At 38.8% G+C, this 25097-nt stretch overlaps 3 protein-coding genes across 7 annotated transcripts; 1 reads left to right on the top strand and 2 right to left on the bottom strand.

Moving 5' to 3' along the window:
• Positions 1 to 1201: 1201 nt before the first annotated feature.
• LOC128890274 (uncharacterized) lies at positions 1202 to 6544 on the bottom strand. Its single transcript, XM_054148610.1, has 2 exons — positions 6517 to 6544; positions 1202 to 2998 (listed from the first exon to the last, which is right to left on the bottom strand). The coding sequence occupies exons 1-2, from the start codon at positions 6527 to 6529 to the stop codon at positions 2733 to 2735; spliced, it is 279 nt and encodes a 92-aa protein (XP_054004585.1). The 5' UTR covers positions 6530 to 6544; the 3' UTR covers positions 1202 to 2732.
• A 742-nt stretch (positions 6545 to 7286) lies between these two features.
• On the bottom strand, positions 7287 to 9886 carry LOC128890275 (cytochrome c). The gene is made up of 4 exons (XM_054148611.1): positions 9747 to 9886; positions 8451 to 8500; positions 7951 to 8092; positions 7287 to 7859 (listed from the first exon to the last, which is right to left on the bottom strand). Exons 2-4 carry the CDS (start codon positions 8487 to 8489, stop codon positions 7714 to 7716), a joined length of 327 nt encoding a protein of 108 aa, XP_054004586.1. The 5' UTR covers positions 8490 to 8500; positions 9747 to 9886; the 3' UTR covers positions 7287 to 7713.
• Positions 9887 to 11296: 1410 nt separating this feature from the next.
• On the top strand, positions 11297 to 23719 carry LOC128890261 (disks large homolog 5). 5 transcript variants are annotated; one of them, XM_054148585.1, is made up of 14 exons: positions 11297 to 11419; positions 11623 to 11767; positions 12417 to 12522; positions 13131 to 13148; positions 13470 to 13617; positions 13743 to 14091; positions 14198 to 14617; positions 14761 to 15849; positions 15964 to 17914; positions 18182 to 19205; positions 19299 to 19540; positions 19689 to 19918; positions 20101 to 20320; positions 20459 to 23719. In XM_054148585.1, exons 3-14 carry the CDS (start codon positions 12480 to 12482, stop codon positions 20563 to 20565), a joined length of 5841 nt encoding a protein of 1946 aa, XP_054004560.1. In that variant the 5' UTR covers positions 11297 to 11419; positions 11623 to 11767; positions 12417 to 12479; the 3' UTR covers positions 20566 to 23719. The 5 variants fall into 5 exon arrangements, with proteins under 5 accessions (XP_054004560.1, XP_054004563.1, XP_054004564.1 ...); XM_054148588.1 differs by lacking the exons at positions 11297 to 11419; positions 11623 to 11767 and having other exon boundaries at positions 11778 to 12522; positions 15964 to 16528; positions 16805 to 17914; XM_054148586.1 differs by lacking the exons at positions 11297 to 11419; positions 11623 to 11767 and adding an exon at positions 11811 to 11912 and having other exon boundaries at positions 11992 to 12522.
• Positions 23720 to 25097: the final 1378 nt, after the last annotated feature.

Raw genomic sequence — 25097 nt, 5'->3', positions numbered from 1 at the left:
CGCGAGTGTTTACGACCGTGCACCCCCCTTTCGCCCCTCTTCTTCGTTTCAGCCGAGCAGCATTTGTCGTATCCGCCACCCGCAGTTCCAAACCTCGCGGAACTTGAAAACATGGTTGGTCGGTGGTCGGTGGTCGGTGCGTCAGGTAGCGTCGCGGCGCCAACCGTTTTCTCTACCTTATCGGCTTTTTCTACAGAAGTCGTACTTGACAGCGTCGGGCAAAATTTCATCCATGCCACGGCCACGATTCACGATTTCCAGCCAGCAGATTTTATGCACTTATCGTGTACCGTAATTCGAAACTTTGGTATAGAACACGCGAGGAATATGTACGATAATATAAATCTTTGTCAATTTAAAGGTTATATACATATATCGCGGTAGAAGATCCCCCTCTCGTGTTCAAACTTTGGCGTGCTCGCAGCCACGAGTCGTGAGGCGAGTTGCATTCACGTAGATTGCTCGGCTAATCCAGGTTAATCGACCAAAACTCACTCGAAAATTTATCGGAAGATAGAAAATTGATCGTTACACCTCGCCGATTCGCGCGCAGAATACTTTTACCGAGTTTTACAGAAGCGAAGAGCGAAACTTTCGTCGTAACCTTCAATGTCGCGTTCTCGTATTTACCGATTGGTTACTCGGTTACTCACCGAAGGCAGCACTGTCGGCTCTTTGTATGAAATGCGGCAATATTTGAATCGTAATATCACGTCAAGTGATTTCTTTCCTAAATAGTTTATTGCGTGCAAATAATTTCCAAAATGTGACAAAAACTGATCAGAAAACATTGTTTTTTCACTAAAGTTTCTGAGAAAGTATTAGTGAGAAGAGAGAGAGAATGATTCCGTAAATGATTCATACGTGTTACTCGATTACACAATTACACGATTCTCTCGATAACTCGGTTCGCAAAAATTGCCAGAAAGGTAACAGAAATTTCTTATTCAAACTGTTGTTTCTCGTTGAAATATTATGTTTTATTCTTTATACCTTCCATTTACAATTTTGTCCACGGATTTGTTGGAATCGATCATCGTGCGACAGTAGTATTCAAACACATGTACGTTACGAACGATATTCTTTCGTTACTCGAGGAATAATGCATTTCTTGAAACCCTGGTCGCAGCTCCACCATAATTTCATGTTAACGGAAACTTTTCGGGAATTCTTTGGGATTGGCGAATGAAAACAGTAAATCGCCCGTTAAAAGCAAATATTGGATTTATTTGTCGATTTATTTGGCGTAGTCGTAAAATATATCGATCGATACTCGTAACACTGTCGGATCGTGACGTTGATTCCACGATAAATAGGTGTTGAAATCGGATGTAAATTCGTAGATTGTAGATACCTGAAGCGCGCGCGTGCGATTTCGCATGCCTCGGTGTCAGGCAACGATCGCAAAGATAAAATAAATGTCGAACAGTTGTGTATCTTTCAATACACGTGTTTCAGTTCTTTCGTGGAATGAGAATAAAGATATGCCCTTTGACTCTTTGTAATCCGAGTAACACGAAATTTTATCGTGTCGCGTATGAAATGAAAATTGGTGACGCTGTAGAGACCCCAATGCCAATCCCGGTAGAATGCAAATGGTCGAGAGAACGATTCGCGGTTAAAAAAAAAGTCTGAGCAAAGGTGCGATTATCTTTTTACGGAAATAGTCGATACTTGAGTTTACTTTTACTCTTGAATGAAATACATGCATAGAAAAGTAAAAGTCGATAGGGAGAGAGAGAGAGAGAGAGAGGGGGGGGAGAGAGGAAAAAAATCATAGTAACGAGTAACAATTGAACGCAAAGATTCGAAAGGGAGTGTGATATTCAAGGAATGTTTCGAACATAGCACCACGTTATATCCTTACCATTATCGCTATTCGCGTACAAGCTAAAAGACTGTACTGTTATGGGAGTCGGTCGTACACGCGTGCACACGTAACCCGTCTGTACGATGTAACCGAAAGAGAACAGGAGCTTCGAGGGGTTGGATGAATGGATCACCACCGTTGCAACGAATTACCTCCGATTTCGAGGCTTGCGCGCTAATTAATAATTCGCAAGCGACCAATCGATTAGCTGGAATCCGGGACTTGCGTTTTATGTAACGATGTGCACGCGTGCGTTAGTCGGCCGTTACATCTGTGCCCTCGAATAAGATCGAGACGTTTCTATGAGCGAGAAACGTCGACGATTTGCCGATCTTTTCATTCTGATTGGAAATATAAGAGCCGTCGCTTTCCCTTAAAGGCGGGCCACCGTTGGCGTCGCTTTTGGCTGCAGATACAACATACCAACAGTGCTTACTCGCGGGCACATATTCATCGAGACGAATGTATGCTAAAAACATACGTACGATAAACGATAAACGATAAACGATTAACAATTAACGATCAACATCGTCTCTACATAGTTGGCGTGAACGTAGCCAGTACGACGCCCGTGATTATCAACACGTAATCGCGTAACGCACTATAATTCAGCTATCGTCGGTCGTTCCTACGTTACGAACCGACCACCCTATGTATAGGTAAATTACGACCAAGAGGAAAAGGTCGTCGAATGCACCTGTACACGTGTGAGTGTGGCCGTGCATTCAAATACGCGGACAACGTGGTTGCATATGTGCAGGCGCGGGAAGAGCGCAACACACACGTGTACGGTCCTTTAATTTTGAATTCGTTAAATACATCTATTACAGCGACACAAAAGACGCTCCGTTGTACTCGGGCTCTAGCAGCCGACCTGGTGCAGCATCGTCGCCAGCCGAAAAACTCGCATCCAAGCAAACATCCCCGTCGACGGTGAACGACAAATCGCGCGTCTCGCCGACGCCGATGTCGAGGGCGACGGGCTCGACGGGATCCTGCAATCCATCGACATCGACATAGATCGGCGACGCTCTCCACGTTTCGGCGTTGGCGTCGCCTCGATAGAACACACGTCGCTCTCCGACTTCCTTTCCTTTAGCTGTTGCTGCTGCGGCGAGTACTTCATTACTAAATCAACGAAACGATCAATCGATTAATCCAATCAATTTTCCCACAGTTTATCTTTTATAATTCAACGACAGTGACATCAAACGTGCGCATCGCTGAGAATTGGGGAAATAATTTAATTATTAAATTGACCCGACGCGATGCAATGTCCGGCTTTCTCGTGCGTACAACAATCCATAGCCTGTTTGTCAGCATTAACCTTTGGAGAAGCTCCAACTGGCAAAAGTCCACACGCTGCAGACAGAGATGGGCAAAATTTCAATCGAATAATAATACATGTATGTAACGAACAAAACCAACATATAGCGAATAGGAATTGAACGATCGATATTTTTTTAAAAGATTACTTTACCGTTGGTCGATATTTCTTATCGCGTAAAATAATGATCGACGATATCGTTATCGCGAAAACGAATTTTTCTCGCATCGCGGACATCGCTTTGGAACAATCTCCGTATCTTTGCCCGGTAGATTCACGTGTAAGCTACCGCTCAAAAGTATTACATTTGATCACTCGTAATATGTAGCTTCATATATACATTTGATACGTTTCATAACACAGCGAGTCCTCGAGTTACGTGAATTCGCTAGACACGCGTACATTGGGACCTCACTTATGACCTCGAGGTAACCACATCATACACGGTCAATATTATCGTGCAATGTCGAATATTGCCGATAATATTTACCGCTTACGGTTGCCTTTTATTATGGCTTTAATGGGATTTTCCCATGTATCACCGCGTTACTTTTTTTCTCACGACAAACAGAGAAATTCCTTTCACTGGCTAATCCTCTTTTGTTTAAGACAATCTGAAAGCTGCTTACAATTAGAGAGATTCGCACGAATAAAAGGAGAAGCACTACTTGTTTGACAATCTCTTACAGTTCGTGAAACACGTAGAGTATTCTAGGTAGGTAAAATTTATAGTTATAAAATCCACGTACATTTTCCGTGAATGTCATATCGACCTTGGCTATGTTTGTTCGCGCTAAGCGCTTACTCGGTCATGGTTGAAGATCCATTACGCGTGTGATGCAAAAAGAGCTCTGACATAACCGTCGAACAATTCGCGTAACCGACAAATTTGTCAGGCCTGCTTTTATCCATTGTATCCATGTTACGGTATGTAAACTATACATGTATATTACCGTTTTCTGCTTTGTTTAGACCATATCTCGAGGTAAAACTTTTTTAAAATTGTTTCGTGTAAAGTATATAATGTGTGAATCGGTATATAAATCAGACATGCACGACCTGCGTCTAAATATAATAGCGTGTCGATATACGTACGTACGCGCGCGCGTGTACAGATGCGATCGTGTCATCGATTAAAGAAAAAGTTAGTTTTCGAGGAGTTTATCAGTGGCCGCGTTTCGAGGACTCTTTCCGGGATTCCGAGAGTAGGTACAAGTACAGTGGGCGTTTCAAATGTGTTCTGGTTTTAGCGAAGCGCACGCGCCTCTTTCGGTCAGCTGATTCCCTAGACCTACTTTTTGCCCGATGATGCAGGCTACAAATAAGTATAGATACAGAATAGAGATATGATATAAATGGTTGAGTATGCGCGATCGTGGTACCGTGTACGTGTGTATACCTACTGCATACGTAGGAGGCACTCTGGCCTAAATCATGCTCTTTGCTCGAAACCATCCTCGAGCCCTTCGAAAGCCACCGTTTAAGAAAAGAAATTGGGGAAATTGTCCGCGTTCGATATAAAACGAAACAAGGCGTGTGTAACACGTTAGGGCGACATTTATTTCGATTAGAAATCACGATGCAGCGTTTGACAGAAAACGTCGCGAAAGACAAACATGGAAATCGTTGAAAGTTTGATCGACTCTCTGTCGAAACTGCAACATTCTGTGACCGAACCTTTCTCGTAAAAAACAATAGTAAAAGTAGATGCAGGATTTTGGATTTTTCTCAAACTGTCACGATTTGGAGCCGTCGAAACGTTTCAAGGGCCTGTACGCGTTTTAAACGCGCCGAATCGTTTCGCGTTAATTCCGAAAGATCGCAAAAGCGCGGGCAGTTTTAGTTGTCACTGTCATCGATCACACTCGTTATCCACTCCTTGTACAATCTACCGCACAACGATGCAAACAACTACTAGTTACGAATTCTGATAATCAATGGATAAGCAACTGCTATACGCGATCGGTAGTCGGGTTGTTTGGTACGTACCTGTGCGGCTTTTTATTCAATTCCTAATCCCTCGCGAGGAGGTAAACGCGAAAACGGGTGTACTTTGCTGCTAACCGTTCTATACTGGTTCGAGGCGCTTCGTGCTTCGTGTTCGTGTAGCGTTCTGCGGAGCACGACCAAGTGCATTCGTGCGACAAGAGATAGAGACAACAAGTAAGATAGAAACAGAAAGAGACAAAGAGAGAACCAGAGAGGCTCCTCGCTTCTCGCTCTGGTATAAGCGGCTGGGATAGGGAAGTGGGTAGCGGGTAGTGGGTAGTGGGTAGTGGGTACACATCGCGCGATCGTTTTCACGATGAAGAGAGTTGGTGGGGATGAGGAACATACTAGTCTTCTTGGTTGTGTACCACAGACCGCAGTGCTGCGCCGGCGCTACATCGACCCATCATCCATCGCCATTTTCCCCATTTTCCCCATTTTCCTCATTTTCCATTTCTCACCGATGCGAGCAAGCTTCCAGTTTCCACTTCCAACTTTCAAGTATCATTTCAAAATACCTCCATTCGATGAATTTATTTAAAATTTAACGGTCCCAAGTTATTATATATGTTCTTCAGTTTTTCTACCGTGTTATTTACAAATAGGTTACGTGACATTCTCGATACGGTAGATTGTGTCACTGTGTCTGTCATGTCAATCAATGTATGTATATCAGAGTTGGTGCTGAAGAGAATGTTCCTGGATGTGATTCAAGCTTAGCTATCGGAACTTTTTCAACAAATTATTTCATTATCAGTCTGGACGCCGATAACGACTAGTATCGTTACTATCGCGAAAACATTTTTTATACACTACTTGTCTACTTTATGGCTTCGTAACCTTCCTGTCCTCCAAATAGACCGCTACATCGAGATTTTACCGTACCTATTTGCTTCTTCGTTCTAAAACTTGATACATACATATGTATGTATATCTTATATTATCACATCTAATAACTTTCGAAGGCTATTTCATATTTATCCATCGGATACTAAAACTGAAGAAACATTTGCGCATATATAGATTAAGCATGTCGTTTCGTAAACGTCTCTCAACACACGTGCCTCTGCTTTAAAAGGCATTTCGAAACATAACACGATCGCGGTCAAGGCAATGTCAGTGTTGGAGCAAAGTGTCGTGTATATTAGAGATTTTCCAAACAGTCGAACAAGTAGTTTACGCAAGTATTTACAAGTGCGTGTATGTTGAGAATAAGAATACACAAAATATTATTACTGCGTTACAAATATAAAACAGATTGGCTACAGGTTAGAGTTGCTTGTTTTTCTTTGGCCTTGTAGACTGAAATGATAAATTGTAAGGGACTTACCTTTCACTGACATACCATGTCGAAGAACATAGGTTTTGCGGACCGAACAGACTTTTTGGTGAATTTTCCAAACTGACATTTGTTGATTTTGAAAACGATAGCGAAACACCACTTTTTGATGAACACGATTTGCGACACTCTGCACTAGACGAAGCCAATTGCCATGAATATCTGGTTTTTACAGACGGACTGCTATGATCAGGACTTGAAATACTCGACGGACTTTCCGGACTTTTCAAATTTCCAGAACTAAAAACTCGAACTAACCGGAGTCTCAAAGAGTTGTTTTTGCTTCTCACTATACAGTTATCATCGCTTGGCGTCAATTTTTCGAAAGAATCGGAACTATTTTTCATTTTGATCCGAGAATCTATTAAAATTTTTATGTAAACGAACGCGTTTCTACAAGCTGTCGAATTAAAATGCGATATTTTTGTTAAAAGATCGAATAAAACCCCGGTCAAGACGTTACTTCCGGCCATTTTTCAACCACATCCTTCCTCGTTCTTATCAAACTAATTTGCGGTAAACGATTTAAATAAATACGATTCCAAATGTGACATTTTAGTTTGAAATATTCCAAGTAAAGTTTTAATCGATTAAATTTATTATTATCTTTCATAATTGATATGTTAATTCGAGTAATCGAATATTATAAAATTGACAAATTTAAAACGCAATATTTACGTTTGTTTATTGTTTCTTGGTAATTTATAACTGCTTTCAGTTGTCAACAATTTGTCATTGGTTCATATAGAAAGAAAAGACTATTGTAAACTTACTGTTGAGTCTGTATTTTCAGGTTATTGCATTACAAATTAACAATCTGTCTAAAGATTCAAACAGTATTTAATCGCAAATAAATATGGTGCATGATCTATGTATGGCTCAGCCATCACAAGCAAGCACCAGAATATCTTGAACGATAGAGGGCCAGAGCCAGTTCTAGCCAGTTCTAGTCGGACTCTTGTCAATGCATGTAATTACATGATATACCTACTTACAATCAATAACAATAATTTGTCACTATTCAGACTTTGCAAACACTTGAGTACCAGATATGGGAGCATAAATGAATGAGTCGAGTGAGACGTAGCGAGATGTCCACGAGGTTTGAGATGATAATAGTACTAGATTCCTCTGCGACACCCACTGGACACGTCTAGCGTGCTTTGTCATCTCCGACGGGTGTCAACTTTACTTCGAAGCTTGTTCGATGTACGCGATTAGATCACCTCGTTCCTGCGGTTTCTTCAATCCGGCAAACACCATCTTTGTACCAGGGATATACTTCTTTGGATTTTCCAGGTATTCAAATAATGTATCCTTGCTCCAAGTAATGCCTAAAATAATACATATTCCGTGTAACAAGAATGTCAAAGGTATAATTACAGGATTAAAATTTATATTAATATTTTGATAAGAATATAATACCTTTTGCTTTGTTGGCATCCGTGTAACTATAACCCGGGGCCTGCCCAGTTTTCCTACCCATTATTCCATGTAGATTTGGTCCTACTTTGTGTTTACCACCAGCTTCGATTGTATGGCATTGAGCACACCTTTGTACGAAAAGCTAAAACAAAATATTGCGTTTAAAATACAAATACCATACTTTAATTGGTATTCTGATAAAAGTAATATAGACGATAACCATATCAAAGATTAATACAGAGTTGATTATGATTATCGGTATAAAGCAAAAACTTGGAATAAACCCATAGATTAACGTTATCGAGAAACGTATAAATGACGTCTCTTCCGCGTATTACGTATTCACTTCGTATACGAACGTCACGAGATCGAAATTTCCCGCGTATCCGTTCATATGTTACTTGGCTAATGAACATTCGGTAGAAATGAAACGTTAAGTAGAAAGACGATCGAAATCGTTTTATATTTTTAAAATCATATTTCGGTTTTTTAATTCCTACCTTCTTTCCTTTCTCTGGATCGCCGGCGGGAACACCCATTCTGAGTTAGTCTAAGAAACGATTTCCAAATATTAATACGTAATGCAATATGCAATATACAATATGGAATAATCATTATCAATATCTTTAATGTTGCATCAGAAAAGTATCAATTTTCAAAAATTCAATTCGCATTTATGTTTCTCCTTTATTACATAACTTGCGTAAAACGCGTCAACAAATTTGTCCGTTTCGTAATATCATTGTTCAAGAAATTTACATGTATGTACACATAAAAAAACGGTTACATATTAAACTCTTTAAATAATAAAGTGTAATACACGATCAATTGAAAGACGCACTAGACGGGTTACGGAAATACTTGACATTTTTCGATCTGCACGTGCCCGCCAGAATGTGCATAACGTACAAAACGATAGAATGGTAAAATAATTGATTTAACCATACAAATGTATGAAACATGCAATAAACTTTGTATTTTCCGTCGAACGTATAAACGTATTTTCGACATTGACACGATGACATTGACGGAACTATTATTTACTCAAAGGTCAAACAGACTATTGTATCTCCATACATGCACAAAGTAGAAAAAGAATAATCTTAATCCAATCTAATCGAACAAAAGAATACCTATGTACTTTCCCTCTCTCGATATCCGCTATATTAATTAAACGAAATTAATTATGAAATGAAATTGCGACGAAATTTTCTTAAATTGATTACATTAATACGGAACGATAATTGAATTCTCTTAACTTTGCGTAAGATCACGCAACAATTGATAATATGTTTAAAAAAAAAAACAAAATCAAAAAGGGTATTCCTAAGAAAGAAAACGCACCTACGTATACACATGCAATTTATATTGCGATTATTTAACACTAATTTTTTCGTTTCATACCTCGAATATTTGCATTTAGAATAAGACACAATTTCATATAAAAATTTAGATGTTCTCAGTAACGAAAGTATAATGAGTGTAATAATAGAGTACTAGCTCAAGGATAGTAATATTACGTAACACTTAATACTTTATATTTAAATAAAATATGCAATGTGTCTAATAGAAATTTTATTAGAAGAATATGCAACGACATTAAATATGGGTTCCCAAGGATTGTGAGTCAATTACACGTGCTGGAAACGCCATGTATACTAAAATTCCTAGATATTTCATATAAAAATTCACATAAACTTAACAAATTTTCACCTAAGGAGAACTTTTAACGAAAATAATGATCGTATCGATTGATAATTTCAAACGCTTTTGAAAAAGGTGAAAATCATACTTACCTAATTTAAGTGGCACTCGCACGAACAGAGTATTAGATCGCAAAAGTCTGTAGTCTGACCGTGAATAAACGCTTCGATCGATGTGTAACCACTGAGTTCGTCAGGGCTCAGGGCTTAAATTCAGGGTATTCAATGGCTGACGTAACAGTCACCGAGTCCAAGTATCAAACACTTTGTCAGATGGCGTTCAAGTAAAGTATCGTCGGAATTTTTCCTATGATTGGTAAAATAATTTCCGCGAAATTTATATCTAATTAAGAGTAACTTTATCTTTTCCAATTTATTAAACGCTAGTCTAACGAATTACATTTAAATATTTACTATTAACTATTTGCTGCATTTGTTTAGTTAAATAAAAACTAGGGATTTTCTAATAGGAGTCACGAAATAACATTGCCCGATTCTGATTGGTCGCTGCCATTTTTCACAAAGTCCCCCAGTCAGACGATTTATTCATGGTACCAGTATTATATACGTACATATACAGGGTGTCCCAAAAGTCGGGGAGGAGCCGGAAATGGGGGGTAGCTGAGACGTGCATCGAAGGACATTGACGCTGCCGCTTAGTGCGTAGCCTTCGCTACCGCGGCCGCTCGAACGGTCTACGCGCGCTCTGATTGGTCGGGGTTTTCTCTTAATATCTCCTTAACGAAGCCCCATCCGACATTTTTGCAAAGGAAATTGTTGTTCAGAATCGTCTCAGCTACCCCCCATTTCCGGCTCCTCCCCGACTTTTGGGACACCTTGTATGTACCTGCGTTCCGTTTCATGGTCAAATGATATCGCGACTGATCATACATGTAATATTCACGGTTATGTATTATGGGATTACATACTTTATATATTACAAATAATTTTAAACAATTTTATACAAGTACAATTACATATGTTGTGAAAACTTTATATAGCCTATAAAACAGGATATATCTAGATGAAGGAACAGCATGTAATGAAAGACATAATGTACATGATTGGTGCAATATGGGCGTAAGGCCCATGGACTTTAATAAATACACATATGTACATATGCATCCATACAAAAAAATGGATGACGCGAAAAATCGCGGTCGAGAACGAACTAATTTTCGAAGGTTCGTGGGTTCGTGGTTCGATCAGAATCCTCGACTGCAAAACGTCCAAGTTTGTAGCGAAGATAGTTGTCACTGTTGTCGCTAGATGGAGAATGGTTTACTACCAGTAGCGCCATCCGTGGTTAAACACCCAAGTTTTTAGTGAAAATAGTTCATACTGTTTTTTTTAGATGGTGCCGCTAACTAAAGGATCGATAATTATTGCTACCTTAAATTACTATGAATAAAAATGATAATTGAATTGATATATTGTAGTATTATAAAGCAAAGAATCGTATTAATTATACATTTCTAAGAAAAATAAGAAATAATTGACTAAAAAGTATCAGTGGCGCCATCTTATAGAAACTCTGAGAACTATTTTCACTACAAACTTGGGCCTTTTTTCTCTAGATGGTGCCGCTAGGCTAAAGTTTCTGTAAAAAGAATGAAAAGTCGTAAAACTTTATTTCAACTTAATTTTAATATGTTTTAAGATCATATTGTGGTTTTTATATAGTTAAAAATTTATTATTTAACGTAATGTTTCAGTTTATGTGAATACAGACACGAACATGTCAGTGGGTTGGATTCCTCGTCGAGGTATCATTTAATATTAGTTTATTGTTAGAATTGGCTAAAAATTGTCGTGTATCAATCAAAGTGGTCAAGGGTAAAGTGTGAAGTTTGAAAAGTGGTCTATAGAAGAATCCAGCATTGTTTAAAATAGGATTTGAGAATACCAAGTAGATAGTTGAGGTCTGTGTTGATCTTTCCGAAACTGCATAATCGACTCATTCTTCAAGGATAGCAGCAGCAGCGCCGCAACGGTCAGCAAGAACAAGAACCTCGTCCACGAAGTATGTTTATTATCGACAATGCGAAACAGACTTGACTTGACTGTAGTGGCGGAATGAAAATGGCTAATTGTCAGGTCCGTTGGTGCAGCAGGTGAGCGATCAATTATCGTTAATATCAGGACATTAGTCGCTTCGGGATGAACGGTGCGGAGTTTGCAGCGATTAGAACTGTCAAAGTCAGTGAAAATTGCATCGATTTTAGTGTTGTCGAGCAAGTTAATGGATTATCTAAAGAGGTGCGCGATCGAGATCACCCGCTGAAAGGCTTGTTGGCTCCTTTTTTTCTACAGTGATAACGAGTTTTCAATTTGTTAGGCAATGAGCTGAACCGGTGATCGTTACTGTTCTATGTCACTGTTAAACGGGGATCGATAACCTCGCTTGTTGACAGGGATAAAAGAAACGGATGCGACGCGATCTCAAAGATTGAGACACATCAGCAAAACGTAGATTAATTTATTACGTCCATTCAGAAAACATACGTCCACCCGTTGTTTCTCCCGTATCAGTAACCGCGCGGAAAACAGTGATGCATGAAAAGTCTCGATATTACGAGGCACGTGTATGTATTGGAGTAAGAGCTACTCTGTGTGCATGTGTGCCAGGTGCACTGTTGCATCCCTCTGATGAGCGCCATGCACCGTTTAGACCATAGCCATAATGTCATCCCGAAGGCTACTTCTTAGTAATTCACAAAGGGTTCAGTGTTCCGTGAAGTACAGCGCATGGATACTTTCCAGGCAATACCTAGCACGTACCTTGCTAGAGAAGTATTTGTGGTAGATCCTCGGTGAATCAAGAGCATGGCTTCTGGTGCATCTTCCTTGGATAGTGCTGGAAGTAGTGGTGAGTACACTTTTTACTTTTTTTTATCTAATCTTTTGACATATGTTTCTGTCAATTGTATAATGTCTATGTAAATTAAAGTATAGAGTTTGACCTCTTAAATTCAAAGGTATTAAACAAGATTCGACCGTTAATATGAAAGAAATTTGACAAAGATGCTCATAGTTTTTCCATTAGCAAAGATGAAAATTGATATGTTTATATAAATGTTGGTGTTTCCTTATATGTAACTAATATTATTGCATGGAACAGCATTTCGTTTCATAAAATGTAAATGTCAAAAAGTAATTTTAAATTGCTATCTAAATGAAAAATTTCTAAACCATGAGACAAATTCATATTATTGCACTTTTTTCATTAATCGAATTGTATACTGTGTTTTAAATAGCACTTGCAATTTCACTTTGCGAAAAACTATGAATCATGATGCTTACATGCGCGACACAGAGTTTCTTTCCTGGTGAAAGCTAGCAAGACATTCGCGTATGTTGTTTCATCATGTGTAACAACACACTGCACATTGTACAAATATAGTAATTCCATTTTCATGTTTATAATGGTATTTTAGTTTCATACATGATTAAATTATTCTTCATTTTTTCTTGCAGATGGGGCACTCAATATGGGTAAGAACATTTCTAAAAAGAAATATACAAAAATGTATAGAATTTATTTGGAAGAAAAAAAGTTAGTTATTTATTTGTGGTAGTTTGTAAGTTTTGTTAGTGTTTTCTGTGTTTTCATGTAAGATAAGATGTGTATTTAATATGCACAACAAAAGATTCAAATATTAGTTAGCGCACAAATGTTAAGTAAAGTTTATTTTTATTCTAATGCACCAATCAATATTATATATACTCTGATTTAGCTTTTATATTTTTCACTGGGTTAAGTTTATTATTTCGCAATTTGCATTGTTGAACATAATTTGCATGTGCGGCATGCAGAAAGAGATAGCGGAGGCTATGGCAGTGTCGGAAGTCCCATTGGTGGTCCTGAATGTCGTAGCGATTACGAAGGTTTGCAAGCTCAATGCGATCAAGCCATGCATCAGCTTCAGCTACTTAGGCATAAGCACTCCGATAATATAAGACGGTTTGTCCTGGTTTTTTTTAAACTGGTATTGCTTTTTTGGTTGTGCTATTGTGTTGGATCTTCCAAGTAAAACCATATCTATCCTGAAAGTTCATACACGTTTAACCAAACGATTTAAAATTCAGGTGTGAACATACTATGAAGGAATTGGAATACTACAGAGGACAACACATACCAGTCATGAATCAGTTGGAGGCAACGGCGCAGGAGAGCACCGCACTGCGTGGGAAATATGGAGATCTAGTAAACGATAAGCAACGTCTTGACCGGGAGGTTCAAGCGTTGCAGAAGGAAGTGTCCGAATTACGGTGTCAGAATCAAGAAGTTCTTGTTTCCGATGCTAGTAATAGCGACACTATGAATCAACATTATTTATCCGCACTTCGAAAGTATGAAGCAGTTAAAGACGAGTACGATGCTCTTAGGAAACGGTACGATGATTTAATTTCATCGCATTCGTCGGCTGTTAACAAGGCAAGTGTGCAATATTAATTACGGTAATTTTCCGTATGTATTTTTTAAAAGCGGGATGAGTAGCATATAAAGTATGTGCGTAATGTAAGGAAACTTTGTCGTGTAGTTGGAATTATCTCAAGAAGAAGCTGCTAGATTAAAGAAACAGTACGACGATGTTATTCAAGAGCGTAATAGTGCGGTTCGTGAACGCAATGGTTTGAAACAACAATGTACCGCTGCGATCAGGCAATGGGACATCGCGTTAAGGGAAAGGAACGACTATCGCGAAGCCCTATCTAAAGTACAGCAGCAACACGAGGAAGCGGTAAAGGAAATCAATCATGCGATGGTGCTACGTATGAAAGCTAGCAAAGATATGAAACGATTGACAGAAGAAAGAAACGCTGCTTTACAAGAATACAGTTTGATTATGGGTGAACGAGATACGGTGCATAAGGAAATGGAAAAACTTGGAGACGATCTCACACAAGCGTACACAAAAATCACACATATAGAAAACCAGAATAAACAACTTATGGACGAGGTAATACTATTATTATATTTATTATATATGTATATGTTTTATATTGGTTTTTAGTTATTTATATACTCTATATTACTTGCTACTATACGTACTATTTTTAAGTTAACGTTCTGTGTTTTAATACCCACTTGTTTTATTTTTAGAAAAAAGCTTTATCCTATCAAATTGAAACTTTACGAAGAGAAATTTCATCCGCCTTGCTAGATCGGGACGAAGCTTTGAAACAGTGTAACGAGCTACGTCAGAAGTTCGGTGATTATTCCGAAGGGTCCAACAGAGATTACAAAAATCGTATGGAATTACATTCTTATAATCGCGAACGGGATAATTCGAACAAAGAAGCGGAAAGGGAAAATAACGCGGTAGATTACGCGAAACGGGACAAAGAGCGTATGGATAACTTGGATCAAGCGAACTTGGAGTTGGATAAACTCCGAAAATCCGTAGATAAATTACAAACGGAACTCGAAGAAGCTCTCCAAGAAGCGGAAGTGTCGAAACGAAGAAGAGATTGGGCTTTCAGTGAACGAGATAAGATAGTCTTAGAGAGAGAAAGTATTCGAACTTTGTGTGATAGATTAAGAAAAGAACGGGATCGTGCGGTATCGGATTTAGCGGGTGCTTTACGTGATTCCGACGACATTAAAAAGCAACGGAATGAAGCATCGAAAGAATTGAAGGATCTCAAGGAAAAGATAGAATCCGGCGATCATGGGTTACGGGCAAGTCAATTCGTGCAAGGGTTAACGCACGCTCACGATTCCGCTATCGATACCGATGCGAACGATTGGGAAATTCTTACTGTTCACTTCGATCTAGGCCGGCTCTGTCTGGATTCGGACCGTGACTTGGGACTAACGTTGGTCGGAGGTCGCGACAATCCGTATTATCCGAACGATACAGGGATTTACGTTGCCCAAGTTACATCGGGTAGCGCCGTCGACGGCAAGTTGAGAGTTAACGATTGCATCATGCGAGTAAATAACGTTGATTGTACATCTGTTTCTACGCGTCTAATCATGGAAACGTTGCGTACCTGCTCGGTGGGGCCAGCTACGCTAACGATAAGACGACGACGCGTAACTAGAAGATCGTTAAGGACAACGCAATTACCCGTCGGCTCGGTTCCTCATGGAATTTTGTTGGAACTCGGAGTGTATATCTCAAAGATATCTCCCGGTAGTTTAGCTGCCAAGGATGGTAACCTTGCCGTTGGAGATAGAGTTTTAAATGTACGTTTTACGTGGATAAATTATATTCTTTCTTATAGTATAATGCAAATCAATCGATTAATCAATTAACATAATTAATTAATTAATTAATTAATTAAATAATTCCTTGTTTAGATAAATAGCAAAGCAATGGAAGGTATCAATTCGAGTCACGAAGCGATGGTAATTTTGAATGACACGAGTACGGATGTGTTAACTATAACGACCTTGAAAGGAATACCGTTGCCTTCCGCGACTAGTTCCGAAACCATGACCATCGATGGTAGTTTTGGCACGGAGAAACAAAAAATGGTAAACAGTTGTTCGCAAACGGAGCAAGAAAGATTGATGTTGAAAGCTGCTTCGGACGATTCCGAAAGGCGATATCTTGCCTCGAATTTTGGTGATAGAAGCGTTTACAAAGAATCAAAGTCGATTAGCAGCGATAAACCGAGCGGTATTAGCAATGCTTGGGATAATATACTAGAGAAGATCGATATAGTACGAGGACGTAAGCACAGCAAGGATCGAGAAGAAAAGAAGAAACGGCACCGTAACTCGAGTCCAAACACTTTCGAGCAAGAACAAGATGCGATTGCGGAATTAGATTCGGTGATAGAGAGTTATCACAAGAAAGCGAATAACGGAGTACTGAAACGAAGTAAGCGACGCGGAACCGAGAAAATTGAGAAAAATGGAGGTACGTGGCCGAAAGCCAAAGGCGGGCCTCTGATCCAAAACGGTACCGGTACTATTTTACATCCGCATAAAATGAAAGAGAGGTTGCCTTTAAGCGTGCTCCTTAATCAACCGCCCAAGTATATAGAGAGTCATAATAATCGTATTTCTAATCCTATTCCCTTAACAAATTTTTCGAATGTCAACAATCGGCATACAGTTTATAAGTCAATCGAAAAACCATTACCAAATTTCCTTAAGACTGGACAGTTATTTAGTCAGAAATCTTTTACTCCAGTGGTGCAGTTCAAAGATATCCCGATAGATAAGAAACCGACAAGCGAATTCGAGAACACGGAAAGTAGACTCGGTTCTACGTTAACACCGTCCGAAACTAGTATCGACTTTTCCGTAAAGTCGGCTAATACGGGGAAAGATGTAGAATATTTCTCGAAGAAGAGGGCGCAAAAGTATATCCCTAGCAACGAGAACCAAGTAGAAACATTACAGCATAATAGAGCGCAATCTCAACTTTATTCCGGGGCCGGATCGTCAACTTCGTCGACCAGCGGCACGAGGCAGCAGTTAACTGGTAATTTTTCATTTCCTCCCTATACGCATTCGCATCCGCATCCCCATCAACAGAACTCTTTACCTTCGAGATACCCTTCCCCGCCGTCTTTGCCGTCTGCACAATCTGGGGAGTCGATAGGACTTCCCGATGCACGATCTTACTGTTTCGAACCTTCGTATAGCCCCGGCCCGCAAACAGGATTCGGGCATTTGCACACACCCTCCGTAGATTTGCATTATCACAAATCTCGCGCTCCACCGATCGCAACCGCATACGACGTACCGGCCTACACGCATGGCTACGAAGGTGGAACGTTCCCTAGAAAAAAGGAAAATCAACGTTTTCGAATACCGTCAAATCCTAGTGTTACGTCGAAAAGCAGCGTGGGTAAATTGTCCACCGGCAGTATAGAAAGGACTTCGGAAAGAGGCAGCCCGATGCCAACATTCCACGTGGAAGTGCTTAGCCCGGGTACCGGAGCCGGAACTAGCTCTGGTGGAACTGTCAGAGGAAGCGGCACCGCCAATAAACGGTCCAGCATGCCAGATTATTGTTACTCCCAACATAGGCCGGCACCCGGAGAACTTCGCAGAGTTCACATAGACAAATCGGTCGAGCCCCTAGGTATACAGATTTCTTGCTTGGAGAGCGGTGGTGTATTCGTTTCGACCGTCAGCGAACACAGTTTAGCCTCTCAAGTTGGTTTGCAAATCGGCGATCAGTTGCTCGAAGTTTGCGGCATCAACATGAGAAGCGCTACTTATCAACTTGCCGCCAACGTGTTGCGTCAGTGCGGTAATTCCATTACGATGCTGGTGCAGTATAGTCCAGACAGTAAGTACAGTGTTTTATTAGACCGAGTAGTAATACTTTTCTATCTCTACATATTACGACATGCACATTGTAACATTTTTCCATTCTTCTTCTACTTTGTTTTCTTTTTCTTTTTTGTTAAATGTGATCCTTAAATATTGCATGGTTTCTTTTCACAACGCAACACGCAACCTAACGTATACATATACGTATACGTATACATATACATATACATACATGTACGTATATATGTATACATAGATACACACATTGCGTTTCCCTCGTTAGAATACAACGAATTAGAAGGAACCGCTTCCTCGAGTTCGTCGGATGCTGGTGGCGCCGAGGGTGGTAGTCGTAGCGGATCGCCAACACCTTGCAATAGTCCCGAAGCTTCTAGAAAACCAACCATCGAGCCGTTGGAGAGCTCCGAACCAGAACGCGATGCTTCGACTAACTTGAGTACAACGCGTGATACTTCGAATACCTTGAACATTATGCGCGAGACAAAGAATACCTTGGAACCTCCTCGTACGATTCGAGAACGAGATATAAGAAACTCGGCTTCTTTGGAAATACGAGGCACGCAAGAGAGAGAACGGGAAATCAGAGCATCGGCGTCGTTGGATATCAATATTAGGAAGCCTGAACTTCGTAGTTCAGCCACTTTGGACGGTATGCGTAATTCGGCAACTCTCGATACCTTGCGTGTTACCGCAAACACTCTGACACGCGCCCAGCTCAATCAAGCAGCGACCACGTTGCAACGACAAAATGCTACCGTAAGAAGTCCAACGCAAGAGGATCAAAGTCGTAAGAGTCCACCGCCGAGCGAGCCGAGGTATCTGTTCATCGAGACCAGAAAGTGCTCGAATCTAGGCATTTCGCTCGTGGGTGGTAACGGGGTCGGAATATTCGTACATTCGGTGCAACCAGGTTGCCTTGCGGAAGAGGCAGGGCTCCGGACCGGTGATCGTATTCTAGAGTACAACGGTGTAGATCTCCGACAGGCGACCGCGGAACAAGCAGCTTTGGAATTGGCTAGGCCAGCGGATAAAGTGACGCTGATCGCTCAATACGTACCCGAAAGGTATAACGAAGTGAAAGATAAACCAGGAGACAGTTTTTACGTGAAAGCAATGTTCGATCGGGTAGGCGAAGTAGGAGACAGCCTACAACTTAGGTTTAACAAGGATGATATTTTATACGTCGACAATACCATGTTCAATGGTACTCCGGGTCATTGGAGGGCTTGGATAGTCGATCATACCGGCAGAAGACAAACTTGCGGAATAATTCCGAGCAAATTCAAGTAAGTCTAACATGGTGAAATATCGTCGATGAACAACACGTATTGTTGAGCTATTCCATGCTTTTATTGTATGCTTTTTTATTGTACTTTTAGAGTCGAAGAAGAGTTGCTTTTACGGCGTTCATTGGGCGATTTGGAAACAGATACGACTAGACGAGGTAGTACCAGTGCCAGAAGAAGCTTTTTCCGTCGAAAGAAACATCAACGCTCTTCTAGCAGGGACAGTAAAGAGTTATCGCATCTAACTGGAGTAAATTTGGGTTGGTATAGCGACAGTGGAACGTTAAACGAGGAAACTCTGCCAGCCAGCTACCAACGTGTCGAAAGATTGGATTGTAAGTACTAAAAAGACGAAGTCACTCTGGTTGCATACATATATGTGCAACCGATGTAAACCTGTCGACTTAACGGCTACGAAACACTTGATAAACTTTATAAAGTAATAAAGTAGCTTAATCAATCAATGGTTTCATTTTTCTATAGATCCAGCTTTAAGACCGGTGCTAATTATTGGACCGTTAAGCGAATGCGTGGTGACGAAACTCTTACAAGAATTTCCAGGACAGTTCACTAGGTGTCTCGCAGAAGCTATGCATTGTTCTCAATCGACGCTTGAGCAAGGTTTACGTGACGCGCTTTACGTAGACTACAGAAAAAAAGGAAGCTATTTCGAGTGTACTACAGTACAAGCTGTGAAGGACATCTGTGAGAAGGTAACGTATTTTTTTACTCAATGTCGTGCATAATATTGATAACGGTATTTATATAACACGTGTAGACGTACGGGATTAACTAACTAAAAGTACATTCTCTAAAGCTTACGTAATTTTTTGAAATTTTTCTTTTACTACCCTTGCTCGAAGATTTATCGAAATAATTATTTGATTACTTATAGAATACTCATTGCATTTTGGATGTATCGATTGCATCGATTGAGCGACTCCATCGGCATCAGATCTATCCTATAGTGTTGTTGATTAAATTCAAGAGTACCAAACAAATCAAGGAAGTAAAAGATTCGAGGTATCCAAGCGATAAAGTTAGCGCTAAGGTTGCGAAAGAAATGTACGAACAAGCACTGAAATTCGAAGCCGAGTATAGGCATTATATTTCTGGTGAGTTAACATTTGTTCACGTAACGTTCTATTTTTTCTAGGTTAAAAGAAAACGTTATTTTATCTATCTTTTCAAATCGTATTGAACTTACTACGTATTTGCTACATTACCCCGGATTTCTTTTAAATTTGTTTTAGCTGTAATTCCAGCCGGAGTAAATGTAGCGTACATATGTACACAAGTCAAGTCCGCGGTAGACGAAGAGCAAAGCAAAGCGCTGTGGGTTCCTAGAGGACCTCCCTGACATTTAAGGGGGGGTCCCCACAAACCGCAGTGGAAATCAATCTAAATTCCACCAGGGGGCCCTTACGTCGTACGATTACACAAACTTGTTACAAATTTATTTATTTATGGTCTCCTATTTGCTCAAACGTTATACAAGAATTTCAATTTTTCTATTTATGGACTCGTTACAACGGTTGTTTTTCAATTTATTTTCACTCGTTTAGGTTGTGATGTAATACCGTTAAGGTTGCAATGTTTTTGTTTGTTTTATAGATTCTAGCACGTCACACTTTGGGCGAGGTAAGCTACATTTTTTTTTATTTATGTCGATTATATTGATTATCGTTTTCGAATAATTTTATTCAACGAATACTTTCATTTTAATTATAATCGTCATTTTCTACAATCGATATTTCCGAAAACATGCATATTCGTATCGAAATTTTCGTATGTATTCAAATATATTTCTCGTTCCTCGTAATACAATATTACAATATTACAGAGGTTAGACACCGGATAATCAATTTTGTATCAATTTCATATTACATTTTGCATCTTCTTTTCCTGCGAGAATAAGATAATATTAATGTATTATCTTTTAGTATTTATTCAATTTTCACGAAAGATCTCCGCAACTCGGAGTAATTTGAATGTTTCCCAAATTTGTTGATTAATAAACGAAAGCCTGTGAGAACAATGATTACTCGTACTGGAAGAAACGAAAATAATTCGCTGCTTTGTCATTTTGCTTCGGATCTTGATCGATCGTAATTTTTCGGTACAGAATGCATTGTCGTAGAGACGTGATCTACGGTAATTGGTGCGAGACCATAAATGAATCGGTGTAGCAAATGCAAATATTTGTCGTATCGTGGCCCGCTAAATAAATAATTGGTGGACGAATAGAAAGTTTATTAGTTAGCGAATAAGTGATTTCGACAGCCGTGGCTGGCTGGTGTTATTAACCCCTCAGATCATTTCATTGTACAGAATAATTTTGCGTGATTAGTATTACTGTACAGAGGATGTAATATTTTACATATATGAGAAGAAGTTACTTATTTGTATATAATTTACTTAACAAACTTATGGATTATATGCATATTAATTTTTAATTTACACGAGCTGTTTAGATTTAAGTTGTACTATTTAGTCATATTATTTCATAAAACTGTTTATACATAATCCATTCGTTCGAAGTGAAATGAAAACTATTGATTTGAGGGGTTAAGGTACTTAATGTTGTTTTAGATCGAGGATCTGATAAACGTAAAGATGAAGATGAAGGAATACGGAATTGATCAACGACGGTTCGTTTTAACCGTCGAATGTGTACATACATATCTAAAATTAAAAAATAATAAATAAGCAGAAGATGTCAGCGACACAAACTAACTTGTTATTATACGCTCGTATTACTGCTTTTTTACCTCTAAGATTCAAATTGTTTTATAAATTTACACTACGATGGTGTTTTTAAAACGAGCTTAAGACGCTTTGTAAGGTGGAGTCAGTGTATTTTCGAGGAAATGTATTTAAAACGCGAATACGTACCGTTACGTATCTACATTCAATATTCAACGGATCGTTTGCAATACGTGATCGTTTTAATACGCGTTTTCACATAGATTCTTACGATACGTTTTACTTTTACAACCTTCGAAATTACGTTTTAATCGTTTTACTCTTTCTTGTGCAATCTTTCGACCATCACGAGATGATAAATCTTTAGATTTTTTTTCTTGTTCCGTAACTGGATGTAGATACATATTTCGTAAATTATTGTCGGACAAAAAGAAGGCACGTTTAATGTACCAAGGGACAGATAACGTAAAACTTTATTTACAATGCTTCGATACTTAAATATACAATTTTGTTTTCTTCTTTCTTCCTTTCTCTGTTTTTTATACAATGCCTTTCTGACTTTAAACGAGATTTGCCGTTCTTATAGAACGGTTGGCTATCGAATATCACGTTTCAAACAGTCGTATTTCATTGTTTACAATTGGGCAATTGTCGTAGTTTACGTAAAAATGTGCAAGTGTCACGGACAGAAAGTATTTGTTTGGAACTGTACACGAAGAAAGTGTGAAGCAAGAGCGAGGAACAAAATAATGATACTTGTTTCTGTGATGCATATACTAAATTGGAACGATACGAAGAAGTAACTGTACACCAGAGTTTCTGTATTTAAAAGTCGACATTATATTTTCACTCCGACGACTCGACGGACACAGAGAGTAACGTGTCAGCAATTGTCGACTTTTCATTGTTCATATCGATATAATACGTAATAATACGGGCTCTGCATATATCTATTTTCGAAAGCAAGTTATCGATTTTAATATCATCCTTATATGCCTGCCCTTATCACTCTCGATATTCTATCACTGTTAAGTTGGTTTGGTTTTCTAACCGTATCGTTCGAATAAATTCCAGAAATAAGTCTGCCAAAGCCGAAACTGAGCTTCCCCTATTATTTATTAACTGGTTAATCGTCGATTAATCGTCGATTAATCGTTTACTTTACGCGACTCAAATTGTATATATTTCAAAGATCTTTACAAACTTTTAGTCTTCCTACTAAAGTCGCGCTCAAGTTTTTTTATTGAGTAATACCCCATCATTTGTCAATCGATGCAAGTGAATCATACTAATCTTCTCCGTATTATATCAATTTCAGTGCATCTATCACCAAAGCAGGCGAAACATGTTTGTTCTTTGCTCTTGCGTGTCTTTGCTTCTTTGTAACACGAAAATTTAGTTTTCTAACGAGACAATATTTAGGCGTAAGTTACAAGCGAGACCAAAAATTAAAGGGATACTATGCTAATTCATAAGAATTTACGATTAAATTTCGTCGTATCTTTAGCGTCGACACGCTTAAAACAAAGTTGTAGATGTATACTTTTTGATATACAGCGAAATCATCGGTACGAATTTCGCGACAGAACAGGCTCGAAATGGAAAGAGAGTACGTGAAAGGTGCCGAGTACACTTGGCGATTGGTTAACAAGGAATTATTGTGTTTCGTACCCAGGCTAGATCTAGATAGTTGTAAAGGCGATTGCGGACAATCTAGAAATTAAAAATAGGAATTTACTAATGAATTAATATAACGAAATATTTTCGGGAAAAGATATTTCATTCTTATTCTTTTAACAAATAAGAAAGATACGAGTAATATATGTATACACGCCTATGTGAATCTTGGACGTTATACATACACGCGTACGATCAAATTACGCGAAGGTGTTATTCACGCCAACATCATTAAATATTTTATACGTAACGATATCGTAATCATCATTAATTTCTTTTTCACAATTTTCCTTGGAAAAAACAGATTTAAATGCATACTTTTCATCGAATTCATAGATACCGAAACCGTTAACGAAACGATAAGCTTATACATTGGCTCACCTTACATAGACGCAAAATGTATAACGCGTAAGATTCACTGATAAGGGATTAAAGGTGCGTCCCTTATATTTTCACATCCAGTTTTAACGTACTATCGAAAATGAAAAACTGTTGAACTGACACCTGAATTAAAACACGGTTTTTGCAATATGTAAGAAAGAAAATTATGATAGGTCGAGAGCGAAGCGAAACTGAAACAAAGACAGAAACAATTGTTGAAAAAGGTGAAAGACAAAAATAACTTTTAATCACGGTACTGTGATACATGCAATATTACTGTTTCTATGACATATCAGTTTCATACTCGTTCTACATTACTATTAGACATACATGTATCGCTACGAAATTCATATTTTGGACAGTATTTATATATGTATATGAACGATACATATATATTTAACTATGCACTTTAAATATTTTTCATAAGCACCATGGTTCCGAATCACTCGATACCTACATATATGTATGCATACATATACATATACATAATATGCGTAAACATCAAAAGATGTGCAATACTCGTAATTATTTGCAATTACAGTGAAACGTTCGAGTGGACATGACTTGAGCAAAAATAAATCCGACGATACACTTGGTTACGACTATTCGTATGTTCCTACCGTCATTACATTCAACTATTCCATTGGAAATTAGCGATACGCTGATGCAAGTTCCATTAGAAAAACGTCGGGTTTGATTGTATCGATCTTAAGTGACCAATAAATGTCGCAAGTTCTGTTCATTCGAATTGCAAAAATATTAAAAAACGAATCACACCAAGTGGTGCACTCACGATCAGTTAGGTGGACCGACGATTTAGTAAATCGGCATTGTTTACTAACGATCATTGAAGCGTATATGGTGATATATTACGTAGACACGAAGCAAAGACCAGTGATCGTGTTCGAACAATAAGCTGATGGCGATTTATTCGAATAACGGTCACCACTAGTCTTCAATAGTATTCTTTTATTTTCTATAACGAGTTTTTCTTGGACAGTATCACACTTGTGTGCTCCTCCCAAAATTCAATTGTCTTAACGGTACCGTTGTATTTCACAGTATATACATATACATATACATATACATATACATATACATATACATATACATATACATATACATATA

This window comes from Hylaeus anthracinus, unplaced genomic scaffold, assembly GCF_026225885.1.
Source record: "Hylaeus anthracinus isolate JK02 unplaced genomic scaffold, UHH_iyHylAnth1.0_haploid 12000, whole genome shotgun sequence".
Taxonomy (NCBI): Eukaryota; Metazoa; Arthropoda; class Insecta; order Hymenoptera; family Colletidae; genus Hylaeus; species Hylaeus anthracinus.
Note: the sequence above shows the minus strand (reverse complement) of the source record. Positions and strands in the feature narration are given on the sequence as shown.

Excerpts from the sequence above, each read along its gene's own strand:
- LOC128890275 (XM_054148611.1), bottom strand. The coding sequence starts at position 8,489 with ATGGGTGTTCCCGCCGGCGATCCAGAGAAAGGAAAGAAG. Across the intron at positions 8,093-8,450 it reads ATCCAGAGAAAGGAAAGAAG|CTTTTCGTACAAAGGTGTGC; the intron begins GTAGGAATTAAA and ends ATTTTGTTTTAG. Across the intron at positions 7,860-7,950 it reads GGATGCCAACAAAGCAAAAG|GCATTACTTGGAGCAAGGAT; the intron begins GTATTATATTCT and ends GTATTATTTTAG.
- LOC128890261 (XM_054148585.1), top strand. The coding sequence starts at position 12,480 with ATGGCTTCTGGTGCATCTTCCTTGGATAGTGCTGGAAGTAGTG. Across the intron at positions 14,092-14,197 it reads ATTCGTCGGCTGTTAACAAG|TTGGAATTATCTCAAGAAGA; the intron begins GCAAGTGTGCAA and ends TTTGTCGTGTAG. Across the intron at positions 14,618-14,760 it reads ATAAACAACTTATGGACGAG|AAAAAAGCTTTATCCTATCA; the intron begins GTAATACTATTA and ends TTTTATTTTTAG.